Source organism: Sminthopsis crassicaudata, chromosome 1, assembly GCF_048593235.1.
Source record: "Sminthopsis crassicaudata isolate SCR6 chromosome 1, ASM4859323v1, whole genome shotgun sequence".
NCBI classification, from domain to species: domain Eukaryota; kingdom Metazoa; phylum Chordata; class Mammalia; order Dasyuromorphia; family Dasyuridae; genus Sminthopsis; species Sminthopsis crassicaudata.
The window spans coordinates 268,802,371-268,824,509 of NC_133617.1; the positions used below are offsets into that span (position 1 = coordinate 268,802,371).

Here is a 22,139-nt window from a genome sequence, read left to right on the forward strand (position 1 = left end):
ATCTAAACACCAGCAAAGAGAAAGTTCACTTCATCAATTTCATATGGGGCCAACTCTGACGTCATTTAGAAGCAAATATTTTGGGGAGAGATCACAAAGAATAAGTGTCTATCCAAATACTTTTTGATTATTAAGGTACATGAGCACTACCCTATGGCTATAACAGACTTATAGAAAAAGTTGAAAGTAATAAATTGCAGATAGGTTTCCATTACTTCCATTTGGCTTATATAAAAAAGTTGGGTACTGGTTTTTTTTGTTTTTAAAACTAGAGCACCATAAAAATTGCTATTCTTCATAAATTTTCTTTGCAAGAATGATTTAGCTTCTCTTCCCAGAAACAGATTTGTAGATCATACATTTTTCTAATATAAACAGAAAGAAAATAAATTATATAATAATGACCTGTCATACCTGATGGTATTTCATGTTGTTCTTCAGCTGGGGATATATTTTCTTCTAAAATAAAAAAAAACATTAATTACACATGTTTAATTTATATATGACAAACTTGACTTTTAATACCACATATTATGCAAGTGACTTCAAAAAAATTAAGCCATAGTTATAAGAAAATATTTTATGATAGCCTTAAGAAAATAAATTACTGACTTGATTAAATGTTAGGACATTTTTAATATCTCAGTGGTAAAAATGCTCTGCACAAAACAGATAGTAAATTTTAATTCTATTTCACTAATCTCAAATCTTCTGTCTAATGAAAAAAACCAATAAGACATAAGTCAGAAGAACTTTAATATAACCCATATTCTGTTTCTCATTAATTATAAGATGAAAGGTTATTTATTTCATCAATTTGTACCCTATTTGTAATATAAGAATACATATTTCCTGACATTATATTTAGGATAAATGAAAGATGCTAAGGAGACTATATAGTTACCACTAATATTAATTAATTAAAATTATTTTTAAAGCAATAATGACCATAATATAAATACAATTCCTTAAAAAAAGAACATAAATGGTCTATTTGTATTTTAGCTTTTTTAAAAATGATACAAAAGTATTTTCTAAAAAATATATGACCACAACTTAGTCTATTTTTTCAGAATTTAATTTAGGATACAATGAGAATTTAATGAAGTGATTAATACTGATTTGATCATTTTCTTTATAAAATTATTTCTCAAAATGTTAAATTAATTTTTTATTCCAAATTACTATGAAAATCAAACAATTTATTATAACTACATTTTTTGGACATATTTGTTCTTAGTGTTCTTAGTTTTTATCACATCTGGCTAAATATTATTAATTGATACTCTATCCACTGGTAGATCCAATTACATATCAGTGCCTCTGCCTGATTTTATGTTTGTCTCACTCTCCTTGTATATATGTATAGTTTTTTTTCCCTTTAAAAGCATTAATTTTTTTGTTTTATGATGTATAAGAATGCCTTATGATATATGTTTTATAAATGCTTTAGTAGCATTTATTTTTACTATTCAAATATTATGCCTCCATTTTCAACACTGTAAAAACTGAATTATCAATATAAAGGACTTATTTTCATTATGAAAAGAAAAAAAAAGATATCCACTTACCTTCTACACCCATGTTTAAATCTTCCACAGCACTGTCTAAAAATAAAAATATATTATATTTTATCATAAATTGAGTTCCGGAAGAACTAGAGAAGCCTCCTAGAAATGCAATTTTTTACTAAATTACTTTTAAAATTTATGTACCAAAAGGTATTCTAAGTTTTCATTAATTTGTCTTTTGCCTTTCTAAATATTTTCTAAGAAAAAGTGTAGATGTTTATAGGGAAGACAAAAACAATTCTTAGACTAGTACAGCCAAAGAATAACAAAGAAACAAAAATTGCCATCACTCTTATTATTCCTACAAGAGCCTTGTGTTTCTGAAGCAATGAATATTACTGGCATGGCTATACAAAATTACATGGCAAGTGGTATTTCCCATTTTGTTTTTACACTATCAAAATTAGAGCCAAATTTAGTGTCCAACAATATAAATCAATCCTTTGAGGTTCCTGTGAGTACCTATTCCCTTTACCCTCTTCTTCAGATGCAAAGCTATATAGTATGGTACAAAGAGCTTAGCATTAGTATACCAGGATTAGAATTCTGTCTCTACCACTTACTACTCTGTGATTAAGTCACTGAATTGCTCCAAATCTGTGTTTCTTACATATATTAAAAATAGAGATAATAATACCTCCCATAGGACTTCTGCAAAGAATCACATAAATCAAGTACTGAATCACAAAATTTGAGAGTTGGAAGGGACTTTGACAGTATCTAGTCCAATCCAAATATGAAAAGAGTTCCTACTTTAACATATTGAACAAGTGGCCATTAAGCCTCTGCTTAAAGTTCTCTAGGGAGAAGTCCATTAAAAAGCAAGCTACTCCACTCTCAGACAGTTCTAATGGTTACTACATCCATCCAGCCTAAATCTTTCTACTCATTAACTGGGGTTCTGCCCTCTGGGGCGAAAGAAAACAAGTCTCATTCCTTTCTCCAAACAAATCTTTCAAATATTTAAAAGTAAATATTACATCCACACTAAATATGGCCAGATTCTTCAAATGATGTTCACAGTGATTTAGAGCCCTTTACTATCTGCACTGTCCTCTCATATACTATCTTGTCTATGTTCTTAAACCACAGTGCCCAGTACTTTAGATGACATCTAATAAGGGCCAAGCACAGAGCACTATCATCTACCTATTCCTGGAATCTATGAATTAGATTTTTATTTTGGCTATTGCATCCCACTGTTAATTCACATTGAGCTTGAAATCTGCTAAAATCCTCAATTTTTCAGAACTCTTGCTGCCTAACCATGCTTCCTTCATGTCGTACTTGTGAAGTTGATGTTACAATATCCAAATAGAAGATTTATAAGATGTTCCTGATTTCCATTTTCTTCGATTTGACCTAATGATTTAACTCACCAAAATCTTTGAGTAGTTATTTTTAGCTTGGGTGAAAGGGACAGTTTGCGCTTGTTTTCTACATTTTCTATTCACCTTTTAAAAGTGAACTCCAGTATAATCTATCTGAAAACTTGTCTGATTCCTATAGTTAGATATATAGTATAGATATATAGATATGTAGTATAGAGAAAGAATATTACATTAACTATAGGTAGGAAATTTACCTGAAACCGCTTCTGTTCTCTCATTTTTTGGAGGTTCATAGACTATAAAAGAGGAGAAAAAAATTCACATATCATTCCTACAGTTTTCATTATAAAACTACTGTAAAGCATAATGTGGTACTTTATATAATATATATTTTCTGTTCACTAAGCAGACAATTGTGTATAGCTGCTGTTATTACTTTAAAGAATGATAAGGCCAATAGGTCGATGGTATATCAAAGAAACAGGAATAAATATATTGAAATCCAACTTCTGATGCTTACTATTGTGTGACTTTGGTAATTCATTTAACTTTTTATAAGCCCATTTACTAATCTACAAAACAAAAGGGTTGTGCTGTTGAACTCTTAAGTTTCTTCTAGTTCTATGTTCTTAGATTTTGTTATTTTAATCCTTAGATAGCCTTAATTTAAGGATAAAATAATCACATAGAAGAAAGATTAAAGATATTAGGACTCTCTAGGTTAAAGAATAGATGATAAAGAAGTAAACTGGTACCATTTCCAAATATAGAGAAATTTAATTACCATCATCACACTGAAGGTAGAATAGAAATTAAATAACCTAAGATGTGGGCAGTTTACCTGGTTACATGGATAAATCTATGATCCTATTATCTTATAAATTTATGCTAGAAAGCTTTAAAATATGAAAAAAAATTAAGAATAAAGGAACTGTCCATCACTCATTCTATCTAGAGTCTCCTTGGGTCAAACCAGATTAGGAAAGAATATTAAAGAAAAAAAAAGAAATTCCAGGTAGTACCAGAAATTCATATGAGCCCTAATCAAACATAGCTGGTTTCCTCCCTGATATAGCAGGAAGAAACTCATGAAGTAGAGCTAATTCCAAAATTATCAATGATTAAATTTAGTGCAAAGTCTCAAAATAGGGCATGAATAAATCTCAATGTGAGAATAATAATCACAAAGCAATAGGACTGATTAGTTAAAACTTAATTAAGTCTCAAATTAATCAGCTTAAAAATCTATGCTTACATCAAGTATATTACCAAATATTCTTAGATTCCCCTTTTAGAATTTTCTCAGTGTTTGTATTCTAGTCTTTTGAATATGTCCAATGTTGTGTGTCTCTGTCCTCTGAATGTGACTTTAATTTCTGAAATAGCTAGGTAATTAGAAGCAAAGGTTTAGATTTGGACGGGTTTTTAAACAACTTTACCAATTTCCTCACTTTGCTGAGGAGAAAACTGAGGGTGATAAAGTGATTAGATTGTTGAATTGAAATTAATTGCCCTCATGGTCAGACAACTAGTAACAAAGGCAGAATTGAAATGCTGGTTTGACTCCAGATCTGCTCTTTCTATTACACCATGCTAAATCTTTAGCTCTTTTAATGATGGTCACTATTCAGAGCTTTACTTTTTCCTTTTTTATGCCCAGGTTTTTCCACTTCCAGATAGTTTTGGAAAGTTGCCAGAATTTTAGCCCTCACATAAGTACTACTATATATAATTGCAAAACCAATTTTAGAATAAGAATTATCTACTTATAAATAAGTAAATCATTTACTATTTCTCTTCACATTAGAGATATTAACATAAAACTTTGTATTATATCAGTATTGTGTAATAGATTAAGTCAAAATTCAATTCTCAAAATAGATCAGTGTTTTCCAAATGATCCTCTCTCTTTAAGACCATAAGGAAAAACAGACTCAATTTCCCTTCAACAAGCATTTATTAGGTACCAGCTATGACAAAATTCTGTTCTAGGTTTCAGGGATAGAGTGATGCTAGAAATATTTCACTTTTAAATCATTATGAATGAAGTAACAAAAAGATTTATGTTCAGAATTTTAAAAGTATAATAAGCTAATGAGATATAGTATGACAATCTGCTTCTGTCATATCACATATCTAAGCCAGGTATATAAAACTTAAATTGAAACTGGGACCAATAAATTACATTTGGTTTTAAAATATATCACCCATTTTTTAACTTTGTTAAACATCTCCCAATTACATTTTAATCTGGTCCAGGCCACACTGGGGAAAATGTTGTGGGATACATATTTGGAACCTCTGCCCTAGACAACTCTAACTCTGAGCCACTGAAGATACTAAATTGCATATAGTGGGAAGTTTCTTCATCTGAATGTTCCCTATCATCAGTAAAATTACAGGAAGAGTCCTTATTAGTTCATTCATTTCATCTTTTATACTTTCTACAGTTCTAAAAGTTATTTGAAGTTAAGTTGAATAAGAAAGTTGGTATTTTAAATGCAAGTAATCAATAACACTTAATAAAACAAAACTGAAATGTCTGGACTATGTAATCTTTAAGGTCCCGCCTTTCAAATTCTAAAGTTCTACCATTTTCTTTTATACCACAAACTGATTCTTTAGTGAAACCCAAAAAAATCTCCAAAAAAATGCACTGGGACATAACAAAGTAGAAACATGACTTTTCAGAGAAAACTCATTTTTCATTGATAGCTTCTGAGTGGTTTAAAAATATCAGTCTATAATCAAAAAATTTGTAAATTATGAACAATAATTTTCAAACCTTGTTCATCATGGTCTTGATATGATGTATCTTCTATTAAAAAAAATTAACCAAAAATAGGTATTCAGAAAATTAAGTAATTTAAAAGAACTAATTATAAGATACATTTATGTTATAAGAAACTTACATTTACAAATATACACATTTAATCGTTATAATCAACAGAGATAATATAGTGCTAAAGAACTTTTAATAAACTAAATTATACCAAGGCTTCTAAAATCAGCAAAGTTTATGATACAAAATAGTAATGGGATGTCATTGTCTTTTCTTCATTAAGATTAAATCCTAAATTGACTACCATGAAGTTTTGATATTAATGGAAATCCAAATCATCATAAAGAAGGCACCCCCCAAAACTAATATGAGCAAAACTTTGAAAAAATCATATAAGCACCATATTTCAAATTAAAAACCCTAAATGATCATTTTAAATTATATACTTTGCTCCTTCTCAAGACTTCAAGAGAATTTGTGTAGTTTATCATACCTGTATCATATTCTAGTGTCATATCTTTCACTTCTGGTTCATGGTAATCTATAAAGGAAAATTAAATTTATTGTTTTAAATCTTCAAGATAAATTGGATATTTATTATTTAGTTATATCAAACTGTTTGGAATAAAGCTAAGAATCTAATAATAGTGTGAAAAATAATAACGTTTACCATTCAATTATTCCAGTGTCTTATATAACCTATCAAAATCATACAGGTATATTAAATATTTTCATTTAGAAATGAAATAATTAAGATAAATAAGACTGAATATGTTGTCTCAACAACAAAATAAATCAAAAAAGCGTGTGTGTGTGTGTGTGTTACAAGTTCATTTTCATGATTTAATATACCTGATGGTCACAAACCTGGATTTTCCTGTTCGTAAATAATCTCTTCCACATCCTTATTATATTCATTTAAATCTGAAAATTAAGAAATGATATTTTAAAAATTATTAAAAGTGATTCATAATCTGTAAGCTAACCTAAGGTCATAGATGATGTCTAACAATTAAAGGGAAAAATGTCCACTGAAAGAATAGATTCCACTAAAATCGTAATATTCTTTCACAGCAAAATATTTTCTTTTTAACATTAATCAGGGGGGAAAAAAGCACTTTACAAAATCTTACCTGATTCGGTCCCTTCTGTCTGATAATATCTATCTCCAATATCTGAAAAATAAGATTTATGCTTTTAATGAATTTATTAACTGTAAAGTAACTTGAACCTAAATCTACAAAAACACTATTAATATTCAATATCTGTGGATCTAATATTTGCTATTACTATATTCTATAATATTGTTCCACAATTTGCACATGTTATTCTATCAAACCCTGAAATTTCTTAGTTTTCTACCAATATATTAAGTCTAAGCTTAAATATGACTTTCTTCAAAAAGCCTTTCCTGATTTTCCCCACTAGATGTGATCTCCTTCAAAATACACAGCATGTATAGTTGCATACAATGAGATTAAGGCTGGAAAAATAGGACAATGCCAATTTATAGATGTTCTCAAACATTAAGTAAACATTTGGACTTTACTTAACAAAAAGTAAGAAACCCCTGAAAACTTCTGAGTAGTGAAATGACCAGTACTATGAATAAGGAAAACACTATAAAGGACAGAATATTTTAGGGAGGGTACAGATAGGAGAATTTATTATAAGACTACAATAATTTGAAGCAAAGGCTCTTATTATGTTGTGTGATGGACCCCTGTGACCTTATGATGATGCTTAATACTACTATGGCTTGTTGCCCACATTCAGAATTGAAGGAAATGTAAAATTCTGGCCCTACATTAGTGAAAATAAAAATGTAACATGTAATCAATAAAGATGTTTCTCTCTTTATAATTTTAAAAAAAGGTAAAAATAAATATGTAACTTTTTCCCCCCATATAAGTTCCCAAACTCCACTGAAAGGACCTGAAATTCCAAACCTCAAGTCTAGAGAAAGCATTTAAGGAAGGCTTGTCTGTTCTGGGGTAGTGGTAAAAGGCAAATAAAAAGAGAAGCCGATGAATGAAATGGAATCAAAGTTCAGACAAAGAAGAATGATACTCACAGAAATCATTATCAGAAAAAAAAAAGATAAGCTTTAGAGGATATATATTTATTATGAGCATTATATATTAAGGCACCAGAGAGGCATCCAAGTGGAGATCTCACATATGCACTTGAAGCTGTGGGCCTAAGCTAAGGAGAGATTAAAGATTCCTTCCTTCCTTCTGAAATATCTTCATTCTCAGTTCATACCTTTCTGATGGTACTCATAAAATTCTGCTTAATATTCTAGATATTAGTGAGTCTGTTTACCTCACCAGCTAAATAAGTTTATTAAGTTAAAGAATCAAACATACTTTCAGGAATAGAACAAAGGATGTTTTATAACTGGAAGGAGTTTTACATTTTATCTGATCCAATCTACTCTTCCTTTACTGATGAGAAAACAAGGGCAGCAAAGTTCAGTGCCTTGCACATGATCTAAACTTAAGTTAAGGACCAAACCAGGCTACCATATGCCCTGAAGTAACCAGCATAATGAACTTACAGGAAGCACTTGAATATTTGAACAGAATTTTATCAAAAATATAACTGTACTTGCCACTACCACATATACCCTGTCCCTGATTTCATGATCATTATGGGTATAATATATATTATACATATATGTACATGTATGCACATATGTACACACAAATATATGTTTATTAAAATTAAAATTATTATTAATTTTTTTTTATTTGAAGATTTCCTATGTGAGGGCTTAGTATGGTTTGAGGGTTAGATGATGATAAGCCCTTACAACTAGATCTTCTTGGCAATGCTTCTCCCTAATATATGCCTATACTTTCAACCTAACAACAAGAGATTTTGATTACTTTAACCCAATTTTTTTATTTTGTTCAGTCATATCTAACTCTTTATGACTCCATTTTTGGCATTTTTCTCAGCAAAGATGCTGGAGTGATTTGCCATTTCCTTCTCAGGGTTAAGTGACTTGCTCAGGGTCACAGAACTAATTAATAAGTATCTGAGGCCAAATTTGAACTCATGAAGATGTATCTTCCTATTTTCAATCCCAGTGGTCCACATACTCACCACCTAGTTACCCATTCAAACCCATGGTTTGAATTACCATATGCTGAATAGAGAGGTTTGGACTTGATGATTTTAATATATTTTTCATCTCTATTCTAATGACAATGATATATGGTCCTCATCAGTTTAATGGAGTTGAAAAGTTTTCTACGTAAGATGTCATACTGACATGGGCTTAGGAGAATTAAGGCAATAGAAAAGATGGAAAGAAGCAAATTATAATCAGAGAAAAGAATTTAATTATAGGAAAAGATGAATTCTAAACTATAGTTATTCTTGATACATGGCTGAAGTAGGATGAAGAATCTGGTTGTAAGAGTTGAAGACACTGATGAATTACAAATTTTAAGAAGACATTATTGGGGAGGGGGGGAGAAAATATTATTTAATACTGAAGCCTTCAAGTATGAGGGCAAAAACTGAAGTTAAAACCTAATGTAAATTAGGTGCTGAACACTAAGAAAATCAGATAATAACCCGGAAACTGGCTGATCCAAGTAAAAAGCATCTGAACAAGGTAACACAGATATACAGAATGAACTTCAAAAGGAGGAAAAACTATGGTCTGAAAGATGGCAGCAGTAGAATGTGAAAGTGACAAGAAAATATGACCATTCCCTCTGACTCAGTGTGGAAGAACATGACAAAAGATCAGCTAGCACTACAGAGAGTGGCTAGAAATGCTGGAATTTTAGAAAAGAGAAAGATTTTTCCCAACAAGAATTTGAGAAGACAGAGTATAAAAAGAGTTAGGATAATGGAGAGTTTTGCTATTGGTTTTGATTTGATTTTTAATGATGGGGAGGAGAGAATGGTTTCAGAGAGCATAATGGCAAGAAAAGACAAAGGACAAAGATAACTAGAAAATGGCAGGGTTAAAAAGGGAGTTTGGAAATAAATAAGAAAGGAAGTTGGTATTTTCAAACACTAGGACTCTGAATTCCAGGATAAAAAAATCTAAATTCCACAAAGTAAAATGCAGAACTTGCAAAACCTTTGAAGTAAGTAAAGATATCTTCATTTAAATTGTACTTAATATTATGTCAAACTGGATTGAAAATAAATCATACAATAGTATTTTAAAATTATTCTATTTTACTGACTGTACCTAAAATACTAATATACCTTCAGATAGTGTTTCTGTTTCCAAGTCTTCAAGTTTATCTTCGAACTCATTTCTCATTGGACTATCTTCATCTTCTATTTGCTTCTCTTTCACTATTTCAACCACCTCTTCTTCCTTGTCATTTTCTATTTTAAATAAAATAAGCAGGTTAACAGTCTAAAACTGATGACAACTCATTATGATATTCTGTGATATAACTACTTGTTTAATTAGCCATAAGAACTCATTATTGCTGTCACTCTACTGCTTTTTCCCCTTTCCTTCTCCCCTTTCCCTACTATTCACCAATGTTTTCAGAGTTTATTGTGGCTGAAAATAGTTGTCCCTAATAACTCCTTTTCTCTTTACTTCGGAGCTAATAAGGGTAAGTATGGCATGATAAGATATAGGCAAAGGGAAAGGTAGGTAAAAGGGCAAGTACCAAGTTGAAAAGAAAAATTAAAAGTTTGTTATGCTACTAAAATAGAAATCTGTTATAATAATTAAGACAACTCCCAATGTGCTCTCTGCTTTAATCTGTCTTGCAACTATCTGATTGTAGAAACAAGAGAAAATGGGAAGGAGGATTGTCTCACAATGGCTTCTCAGAAGCCTAGTACCTACCTCCTCCATATCATAAATTTCCTAGTCCTCACCCCAATATTCCAGCTTTGCAAGTCTCTATTATTATTTAAATTCTTAAAATTCCTATACTACTTCATCCCAATAATTTCCCTCTATCAAGTCATCAGAGTCTTCATGTATGGCTTATAACTAGAAGGTAACAACTCCCTTCCAACAGAGATCCGCTCAGAATTATGTTATCTGGTTGAGGTCCAAGGAAGAAATATTTCTGATGTCTCAGGCTGAAACTTTAAATACATATCTCTACAAAAATATTAATGCTTAAGGAAATTAAACTTGATGTCAAGAGACAGACAGGACAGGGATCAAACAGGCTCTGGGATAATAACCAGGTAAGGGAACTCCTCCACCAATAAAAGTCAGTTCCCTACAACTTGTAGTATTATAGACCTCCCTACAATTCTGAGATGTTAATTGACTTCTCCATGGACAAGGAAGAAAAACTTAAACCAAAATCTAGCTTCAAGACTACTTTTCTATTCCTTATTGCCTCTCAGGGAAGAAATAAAATAAATTTTGATGCAAGAAAAAATGTCCATTTTAAAACAATTATGAAATATCAAAAATACTTATACGTAGCAATGTTAATGTTTGACAACAGCTGTAATGTTCTCTAATTTACCTCCTAAATTTCTCCAACCCCTCTATCATGAGATATTCTACATCTCAAGATTGATGTTCCATCAAAACACTGAAACCTCTAGGTGATTCAATGATCAAATTAGTTTAGAAAATATTGCATTTAATAATGTGTAATGAAAAAAAAATTAAGAACAATCAAATTCAGGAGTCCTAACTAACAGATCCTTTGTATAATAATCATAAAATAATAAAATTTCATTCATACCATGCTGTGTCTGCAGTGTTTCTTCAAGGACGAACTGAATGCTTTCTTCTACTTGATTTTCAACATTGTGATGTTCTACAAGTTATTTTTAGTAAAAAAAAAATAAAAATACTTCAAATCTTATTCAACATTTATCATGAAAACTAATTTACAGGAACTTCAAGCAATGAATATGATTAACTTGTTCATATTAGTTTAATGTGTATTTTTTTCTCTGAGGAACTGTGGGACATATGATAAAGCTAGACTCAGTCAAAAAGTCCTTGGTGTTCAAGACCCACTTTTGACACGCATGAGTCTATGCAAGTGACTGAACCTGTCAGTATCCTAGTTATATAACAGTATTTGCACTGAGGAAAAAAAATGTTGCTTTATCAGGAGCTGTTTTTATCAGTAAAATCACAAATTTGGACAAAAAAGATTGAAGGAGAGGAAGAAAAGGGGAAGAGCCAGACAGATACGGACACAGAGAAGGGTAGAGAGAGAGAGAGAGAGAGAGAGAGAGAGAGAGAGAGAGAGAGAGAGAGAGAGAGAGAAACAGAGAGACAGAGAGAGAGAGAAGAGAGAGAGAGAGAGAGAGAGAGAGAGAGAGAGAGAGAGAGAGAGAGAGAGAGAGAGAGAGAGGGAGAGAGAGAGAGAGAGAGAGAAAAGGAGTGGGAGACGGATAAATAAGAAGGCAGAGAGACAAGCTAAATATTCAGATTGAAAAAAGATATCTGCTTACTTAATCAAACTGGTTCAATGCTATCAGAAGAAATCAAATTTCAATACTTTTATATGACTTAAATGAATTAAAGCTTCCCTTATTCCTAAATATTAAAAATTTAATTTGATGACACAGTCTTATTCAATGAAAACCAAAATTCCACCCTTTAATTTTATTAGCTACTAAAACTGTAAACAGATTCACGTCTAAACAAAATACTTTTCAAATTCCTTTTACTGACTATTCAATTATAAAATTATGTTTTAGCATTTTTGAATCACACTTCAAATACAGGATCAAATAAAAATAATCCACTTATAAAAGGATAATTTCCATCAGAATATTAAAGGTAAGTGTTGACTTTATAGTACGTATTTAAGCAAAATTTATTTCAAGTTTTGCTTGAAATAAAATGGTCCAGGAGGGGAAAAAGATGGAGGGAGAAAAGATGAGTGAAAGCAGTAACAAAAAAAAAAATTCACCTTTTAGAAAGAATAATTATCTAAACTCTAAAGTCACTTATGAAACAAAGCAGAGATAATGTTCTCCAAAGGGGTTCTTTCTGAAATATGTAGAATGGCCAATGAGAAGCCACAAAAAGCAAAAGGGGTTTCTTACCACCTACTGAAGTTATCAATGTGGGATGTGACAAAGGTTAATAACCTCAGAATCCATTACATTTATTTTTTTCCTAAAGGTACCATAATTCACACACTGACCTGCATTTAAAACCTTGATTTGCCATATGCCTCTACAATAGCACCAATATAATATAAGGTAAACAATTGTCATATGCAATATATAATTATATCTTATATGAGTAGTTACTGGACAAGATATACGATGTATTAATTTTGTTAGTAATAATTTGTTACATATTTAGTAATATAAGTTAATGCATATTTCTTATATGATAGTAGATTATATATGTATGCTTCATATACATAAATGTATAGCATAAATGAAACACTAACATGGTAATGTCAGCATTTATACTAATAAGTAGTATCTAAAGATTTGCAAAGTACTTTACAAATGACTTCATTTTATCCTCACAATGCATTTGGGAAGTAAGTGCTATTATTATCCCCATTTCAGAGATGAGGAAAATGAGGCAAATTGATTAAGTTACTTGCCTAGTGTTATATAGCCAGAAAACACTGAGACAGGATCTGATCTCAAGTCTTTCTGACTCCAAGCCTAACATTAAGCCATCTAGCTACCTAATCAAGTTGAACTAGTCCTGGCAATTTCACATTTCCAACATGTTTTATAACATCCATTTTTTATATTCTGTTTTCCCACTGCTACTTAACCTACAATGGAATTTCATTATTATGAAGACTACAGGAATAGCCTAACTCATCTTCTAGCCTCCAGTTACTTCTTCTATTTACAATGTTATTGAATTCACCATCCTCAAGATTAAATCTAACCATGTTACAACTCTATTAGCACATCAAGAGCTCACTGCTGCTTTCTGAATCAATTCCAAACTGATTTAATTTTTATGTCTTTCTATTTGCTATCCCATCTATTACCCTTCTCAGTTTCTGCCACTATTACATGTAATTTATGTTCTGGTCAAGCTAAATTATTTGCTATGCCTTAGAAGTGTTAGTTGCATACATTCTCAATTTTAAAATATCTGTTGGAACTCTTTCTAAAAGTAAAGTCAGTCAATAAAACTCTGAAAATATCTTAATAATAATCTTATTTTTCAAATAGTATCACTAGATTGCAAAATATATGAAGAATAATATAAAGGTTGAGGCCTGGGGGAATGGTGGTAGAGCAGGTACAGGGATGGGTTGAGGAAGGGATTTTGAAGCAAGAGGATTTTATATTTGATCTTGGCATGACAAGGAATTACTGGAGTTTATTGAGTCGAATGACAGGGAAAAGGGATGTACTGTGCCTTAGGAAGATTATTTCTGCTGATCAGAAAATAGACTGAATTGAGACATTTCCTGTGACAAGCAAAACAAACAGCAGGCAATATTGCAATAGTGCAGGTGCAAGGTAACAAGGGCTTGTACCAGAGCAAAGGCAATGTCAGAGAAAAGAAGGGGGAATATGCAAAAGATGTTAACAAAGTTAAAATACAAGGTAAAATCAACAGGCCTTAGTAGCATATTGAACTGGAGAGACAAGCATTTATTTGTCTCCATATGGAATGAGACTAACTAACTGCCTCAATGAATTTAAAGTAACTAGACTCAAATTCCAGACTGGTGAATTTAATTTGTTTTGCTTGGCTCAAAACAAGGAATTTGCTTGGCTCAAAGATGAAATCTGCTTGACCCAAAGGTAGACGGAGACTCTAGACATGGAAAAAATTAAAGTGATCCCAATGTAGAAGAATTGCCTCAGCAGGTTCTTTCACTAAAATCTCAGAATTCTGGGATTCATTTGTTATGCCATTCTCTACACATAGAAAGACTTCCTCCAAAATTGCACTTAGGGAAATCATTCTTATTTTTTAATACTCAGCTCATCTCATGCCTTCTTCTTAAATCCTGTTGTAATCCCAAACTTGAAATTATTTCCCCCTCTCTCAATTCTCAAATAGCATGATCAAAAAATATCAATTGGAAATACTATCAAAAGAACAAGAATCTCTTCTATAACATATTCTATCAAAAAAAAAATTACATCCTGAGACAGTCCATTTCACTCTAACAACTCAAATTGCTGGGGAAATCTGTCGTGATACCATACCTAAAACTGTCAGCAAATACTGTGTTGTACCTAAATTGCCAGCAGAGACACAATCAAATTTTAAAATAATATCTTCTTAAAACTATTAGTCATGTCTCAGTCTATAGACCTTTCTTAATAAAACTTTTTTTTTTTTTTTTTTTTTTTTTGGTGGAGACCTGTGATTTTCACCTGTGTAGGAAGCCCTCAGTGAATAATGAATTAAAAAAAATACAGAAGTATTTCCTATGTGTGAAGCACAGACAGTACATACAAACTTTAGAAGTGGCAAAAAAGGGATTAGGCAATTAGGATTAGGAATTAGAAAACTGATAGAGAGAAGCTCACAATGAGGTATAGAAAGCCAAGATGGGACTGTGAGGAAAGAAGCTGAGTGCCCCTGACCATTGGTAGCTATCTTTGATGAGATTCTGGGTATCTTATGGAATGAAAACAGCAGGAGAAAGAGCACGAGTACTTCTACCAACAAACTCCCTGTACTGCGGCTCTTAATGTCATCAACCTCTCTGGAAGGCTATTGAAGTCTATGGATCTTTTCTCAGAAAAATGCTTTTTAACATATATGATAAAATATATAATATTATAAGGAAAACAATTATATTAAAATGATTTACCAAAATATTTTTAAAAAACAAATTCAAAGAACTTTGTCTAGAAATCCCTAGTCCATACCAATGCAAATAAATATCTGTTATCCAATTTATAGTCTTTGGATACTGATTATGTCAAAGGTAGGACATAAAACTAGCCCTCCTTCACTGAGAGATGAACTCTCCATCTTTTTATCATTTTGCTTTCTCACTCTATGTATGTATGTGTGTGTATATCTATATGTATATACACACACATATATGTTATTTATGTAGATTCAAAATAATTTTGAAAATTTCCTTTACATGTAATTGGAAAAATATTAAATACTATTAAAAAATAATTTTGGAAACAAAGCTAAGGCAGGAAACCATAAGCACTTATGGTGACACAATACAGTAAAATTTCCATTGAGATAAAAGTCAGGATACTTTTTTTTAGTGCTCGCTTTATCTCTACTACCTCTGGGATTTTGAACAAGTTTTCATGCCTCTGGGCTTTGATTTCCTAACTGTAAAATGCAGCATAGAGTAGGAGGTGAAAGATCCTGTATATAATAATCTTACCTGATTTTCTTGTAGCCTGATCTTCTGATTGTATGTGGTCCTCTGGTTCTCCAGGTAAGACTGACTTTGCTGATGCAGATTTTTCCTTAAGTCCTGCATTTTTCATTCATAAAGTTAACTTTGGTTTTTTTGTGAAAATGGAAAACTTTATTCAAAAAAACCATATTGGTAAACATTTCCAATATATTGTTTAGAGACAATCTGGAAAGGTTGCTAAGAATTTGCATTTCCACCCAGAAAATATTTAATTTTAAATTAAAACTCCAGCAGAAAAAAACAATTCTTAAATGCATTTTTTTTTCATTAGGTAGAATTATATTTAGGCTATCCAAGAGAAAAATTCTATTCAAAGCAAGAATTTTATCTACCTCTTATTAACAATGTCCAGTGCTTGCCCCATAAATAAGTTTTAAATGATTAATTTCTAGCACTTTTTAATTTAGATAAAAGATAACAGATATGTTCAATTATGTGTCTAAATTTTACATATTATACTGTGATTTTTTTCAATTTTTATATTGTCAAATACTGAAAACAGATGTGCAAAGTAAAATAATAATGCTCTCGTACCTTAAGACTATACACAAAATATGCCACTATAATAACACTAAGTACTAATGTGTATCTGATATATCTGAAGGAAAAAAAATGGCAGATTTATTCCCAACTCCCTTATTCAATTACACAAAATCACAGCTGTAATAACTAAATATTAGGAATTCAATTCCAACAACAACAAAAGTTAAGACATCACAGAAAATCTATAAATATTTCTAAAACAAAAACATACAATATAGAATACTTATTTTTCTTAAACCACTAATTTTAAGTCTGATAAATATAAAGATTATCAGCATCAAGTTAGAAAACAAAATATTTTTAAACTAATACCTCAACAATTTTTCAATTGGTGAAGAAAGTTTCACAGGTACAAACATTGAATTATAAGTACTACTTACTTTGCCTTAATATACATATATACCACAAAGGTTTTGGTTTTTTTTTTCTGTGTGGGAGGAAGAGGGCAAAAGGGAGAAAATGGAAGGGATTATTAAACCATGTCTTCCTCCTTTCCCTTTCCCCACACATTTGACTTCCTAAAATGTAAGGCCAGAAGGAATCACAGAAAAATAATACAATTTTGAAAGTTACATGTTAGATTTATTCTATTCTGAAAATGTTAAGTTCTACATAACTGCTTACAATTATATACATAATTTTGTATTTCAATAATTTATGGGGAAATATTCAATGTATCTGGTGCGTTTTTAGTGCAAAATTTTATTTTTTGAAAGAATATGGAGAAAGGAAAAAACATGAGTCACAGGTGGCCTAATGTCTGATGTTTGCTGTAGAAGATTATAAAAACTTTCAGGCTTGCTATTACTATGTAGTTGTCTCTTTAGTTGGAATAATCCATTCTACTCTCTAGTTCATTACAATGTTTCCCACTGGAATCCCAGGCATTTCCCAGTTTGGAAAAAAAGGAAAGATAAGTACATGCTTTACATATGCATGTGCACACACATAAATACACATACACACACACATTCTTTCTCACATTCTTCCTTTCAGCATTTATTTTTTGGTACCAAACAATATTTGTCAAGGCTTTCTAGTAATTCTAAAACAAAGATTTTAGACAAAAAAGTTTCTATTAGTTTCTGGTTTCCTTTATTTTCTATAATTTTTTGTTTTGTTTCTATAATTTTTTCTTTATTGTTTTTTCTTATCTATCTATACATTTATAATCTCCTTCTATCTCACCACACCACATACCTTGAAAAGCTAGGAAGTTTGATAAAAGCACAGAGGACTCCCATTCTTTCTACTTCAAGTACTTTACCTTTAGTCAAAACCTAAACCTAAGTAAAAGGAATCACCATTATTTTCTGGTCATAGAGTCTTGCTTCCATCTGTAAGTATTTTCCTAAATAGATTTCCAAAGGGCCATGCAGAAATGACTACAAATTCCATATTCCTTTAGTGTATATGTATATCGAACCTTCCTCAATAGACTAATTTCCTTTTGTCTTTCAATAATCCATGCAACTAAGTAAGTTCTATACTATTAATACATATTGAGATAAAAGTGAGAATACCTTTCCAGTTATATGAAAAAAGTTTTAAAGAATACAGCAGGGGATGCTAATACAAACCAGGAGCTACATAGGGTAAAGAAGTTGTCAGTGCTCTCTGAACCATCACGGTCAAGGCAGAGTTGGGCAAAATTTCCTAAAGGTATACAGTGAATCAATTAAATCTCAGAATTCAACCTTAATATCTAATACCACCCAAGCCCTTTTATTAAGTGATTATAGGATGAAGAAAGATTTTGGAGTTGGAAGATGTTACATGTTTCTAAATCAGTAGTTTCTACATTTACTGGAAACAATGTGTCAGAATCAATTGTGTGTATGACCATGTTTTTCAGTCACATTCGACTTCTTGTGATCCCACTTGAGGTTTTTTAGGCAAAGATACTGGAGTAATTTGCTATTTCCTTCTCCAGATCATTTTATAGATGAGAAAACCAAGATAAACAAGGTTAAGTAATTTTCCCAGAATCATACTGCTAGAATTTGATGTCAGATTTGAACATAGAATTTTCTCAATTCCAAACCCAGGGCTCTATCCAATGTGCCACCTACCTAAGCCCTCTATCCCAACCCACAAATGACAAGTGTTCAATTTTCAGTATTTCACTTGAGAAACCATTCTCTTAAAAAAAAAAAACAAACCCTTATTTTTTTATTGATTGCCTAGAACCGGGGATCAACAAATTGTACCTGAAGGCCAAATGCTGCCATCAGCCCTTTTTTGTGTAGACCTAAGAGCTAAGAAGGACCTTTACCTATTTAAAAATAAAATAATTTGAAAAAGAAAAAGCCATTCTTAGCTTCTGTACATAGTTTGTTAACTCGCAACCTAGACTTTAAGGAGTGATAGAGAAAATGTAAAAAATGTAGATTAAACTCACAAATATGCCATATACACATGAGGCTAGCTGTTAAATATGTATTAACACATCCCTGACTGAAATAAACCATGTAATTTTTAGATTACTTTAAGATCTTAATAGAGCAATAGTTGCTTTAAAAGAAAATAATCCAGCTCCAAGAATTAATTTTCTATTTTTTCTATTTCTTCCATCAAAAAAACCCTTCAGATTTTTCATTTTTTCTCTATTACACTTTTTGTATAAGTCCTTTTGACTACATTGGAATTGCAAAACAAAAAAAATTATAACTCTACAAATGGGATAAAATTAAGGAAGTACAAATTTTTTTTTTTCCTTTAGTTTTTAAAAGTAGTATATAACACAGGCAGAACATAAGAAGACATAACAAAATTAAACAATAGTTTGACATCCAAAATAGCAGGGAAATCAATCTGATATCTCATCCAAGGATGTTCTCCCTCTCAAGTTATATAAATATGGAACATATATAAGTAATTTGTATTAATGAGATCCCATAAATTTAAGGATATTCGTGCTCCTAAATAAATTACTAAGAATGCTTTGACCTATTTTCTTGGGTTCAAAGTTTTCACCCATAGTTGAAGGCTAATAAAAATTAAAGCAAAAATTCCATAAAACATATTTAAAACCTCTAAGATTAATTTACATAGAGATGAAATGTTTAATGTTTGACTATTATTACTACTAGTTGTAGAAGATTACTTTTATGTAAGGTTACTAGTAATCCAGTAGCTCAGAGAGCTACAAAGGATTGAGCATTCTCTAAAAATGTTTATCCTTGAATTTTCCAGACAAGATGGCCACTTGAAGGCAAGGATGATAGCTCCCATATGCCCACTCTAGCAAAAACCTAAAAATAATGATCAAAAAATCCGTTGAAAAACTATAAGTGGTTTGATCCATCCCAGAAACTACACAAAAAGTCAGTTCTGCTCAGGATAAGCAATAGGAAACAGGCCTGTTAAAAAAGGGGCAATAATATCTAGAGCATACAAAGTTCCATTCAGAAGCAGTTCCAGGATGGTTGAAAAGCCATAGAATGGGCCTTAGAAGAAACTAGGTGTGGCTAAAAGCAGTTGTAGCAAAGCAGAATTCAGCACCTAAACTTTGGTGATCCCAATCTGAGTCCAAGCAGGGCTCAAATTCAAAAACATAGCAGAGACTGGAATCTAGTCCTGGAACAAAACTCAATTCAGGAAAGAAGAGAGGGATAACGGAAGAGAGAAAAGGAAGAAGAGAAAGAGGGAAACGAAGAAAGTGCTTCTATATATCAAGTACATAAGAGTTAAAAAGGAGGAGAGGAATCAAAGTAGACATGATTTTGAGAGTGCTAGAAGGGAATAGGGCCATTCCACAAAATGAGAGACTCTAGGATGAATTCAACAATTGGAGAAGGACTCGGGCCTTACAGAAAGATAGTAAATATTGAAAAGATTGCAGAGTAATTATTCACCCAGATATTCCAAGCTAAGTAGGCCTAAGACAAGGGAAAAAAGTTCCAGATGAGCTAGCATGATTTAAAAGTCCCAGAGCCAGAAAAAAGATCAGGAAAGTATAATTACATACAGACTAAAGACATATCCCATACCAATACCCACATCAAGGATCTTATTAGCTCATAATTATTATAGAACCAGAGATAACCAAAACTTCAATTGAGAGAGGGTAATTCTGTAAAAATTACAAGCAGAGATTCAAAAGTAAAAGTTGATCTCTCTAAAGATTATATGAATATGCAAAAGAAATGAAGAAATAAATAAAAAATGAAGTTAAAGTTCTGAAGGAAAGAATTGTAAAGAGAATAAATAGCTTAGGAAAGATATTGCTAAGCTTTACCTAGAATCTTTTTGAAAATTGCAATAAATCACTTCACGTGTCAAGAAATATTACTACAAAATCAAAGGATTGGAAAAATTAAAACAAAACTTTGAAAGATAAACTTACTGAAATAAGAACTATGTAATGAAGTTATAAAAATAGAATAATGGGGGGAAAAACATCCCTTCAGAAATTCAGTGTCTTTAAAAGTATTGAGGGATTAAAAACAAACAAACAAACAAAAAACCCCCACCAGGAGCCCTTGTAATAGATCAATTCTTTTCTGAGGATTTTAATAAAGGAAAGAAAAGGGATAGCAAAGGGAATACATCATCACAGGAAATAAGAAATAAGAAAAAAAAGGAATATAACAATGCTTTTTTTTTTCATATTTGGGGTATGTGAGAAGAGTATACAAATATAAAGAAATAGGAGGAGCATTAGATGAATCTCATTCTTACTTGAAACAGGCAAAGGATGGTGGAACATAAACATTTTCACATATACACAAAAAGCTTGGTGTAAGAATATATCATATTCTAGAGTAAACGGGTGGAAATAAAGAGAAAAAGTCGTTAGGTGGGAGAATAACACCTGACAAAGAAGAACCTCTAGCATGATAAACTTCCTGATTCTGAAAGGAATATTTTAAAAGGAAAAAAAAAAGTAAGGTACTAGAAATTAAGATGATTTTCACTAACTGAGGAATAAATCAACAGATAGTATATGTAATGAAATGTTTTTGCATTGTAAGAAATGACTAAAGAAGCCATTTCAGAGATAGAAATAGGAATTGATGAAGAATAAATTTAGCAGAATGAAAATATGCACAATAACAAGACAAAAAGTCAAAACTTTCAAGTTTTGTTTCTCATCTTGTCATTTTAATACTTTAATCAAAGCTATGATCAACCACAGCTCCTGAGAACCCATGATAGAACACATTACCCCATGTCTTAAGAGACTAGTGAAAAACTCAATACATGGAAACACATACATTTTTGGATATGGACATTGTGTGGATATGACTAGGCTTTTTATGTAATTTTCTTTTTTCTATTTTGAATAAAATTGGAGGTTGTAGGATTTTGAAATAATGTTGTTAGGGTAAAAGGAAAAGAAAAACAAGAGCCAGTGAAACAATTTTAAAACGTATTTTTTAAAAAATAAGAAGAAATTTCAGAAGAAAGGACAGACAAGCATGAGTTTTTAAAAATAAAATGTTGAATTTATTATACTTTTTAAAAAAAATAGGCAATATAGAACAGTACTTCACAATTTCATATACAATTCTCTTTTTAAATTATGCTGTGTATACAGAAATGCTTGTTTGGATTTTCTTTTTAATGTGTATATAAGTTC

General features: G+C 31.2%; 1 protein-coding gene across 2 annotated transcripts in view; it reads right to left on the reverse strand.

Moving 5' to 3' along the window:
* Positions 1 to 22,139, reverse strand: part of ASPH (aspartate beta-hydroxylase) — a 196,123-nt gene that overhangs the window by 138,486 nt on the left and 35,498 nt on the right. For both annotated transcript variants that reach the window (XM_074278755.1, XM_074278754.1), the window contains 10 exons: positions 15,977 to 16,069; positions 11,393 to 11,467; positions 9,921 to 10,046; positions 6,818 to 6,859; positions 6,552 to 6,608; positions 6,178 to 6,225; positions 5,688 to 5,720; positions 3,157 to 3,198; positions 1,572 to 1,607; positions 415 to 459 (listed from right to left, as the gene is read on the reverse strand). In XM_074278755.1, the coding sequence (XP_074134856.1) occupies positions 415 to 459; positions 1,572 to 1,607; positions 3,157 to 3,198; positions 5,688 to 5,720; positions 6,178 to 6,225; positions 6,552 to 6,608; positions 6,818 to 6,859; positions 9,921 to 10,046; positions 11,393 to 11,467; positions 15,977 to 16,069 (597 nt within the window). The remainder of the gene's footprint in view (positions 1 to 414; positions 460 to 1,571; positions 1,608 to 3,156; positions 3,199 to 5,687; positions 5,721 to 6,177; positions 6,226 to 6,551; positions 6,609 to 6,817; positions 6,860 to 9,920; positions 10,047 to 11,392; positions 11,468 to 15,976; positions 16,070 to 22,139) is intronic.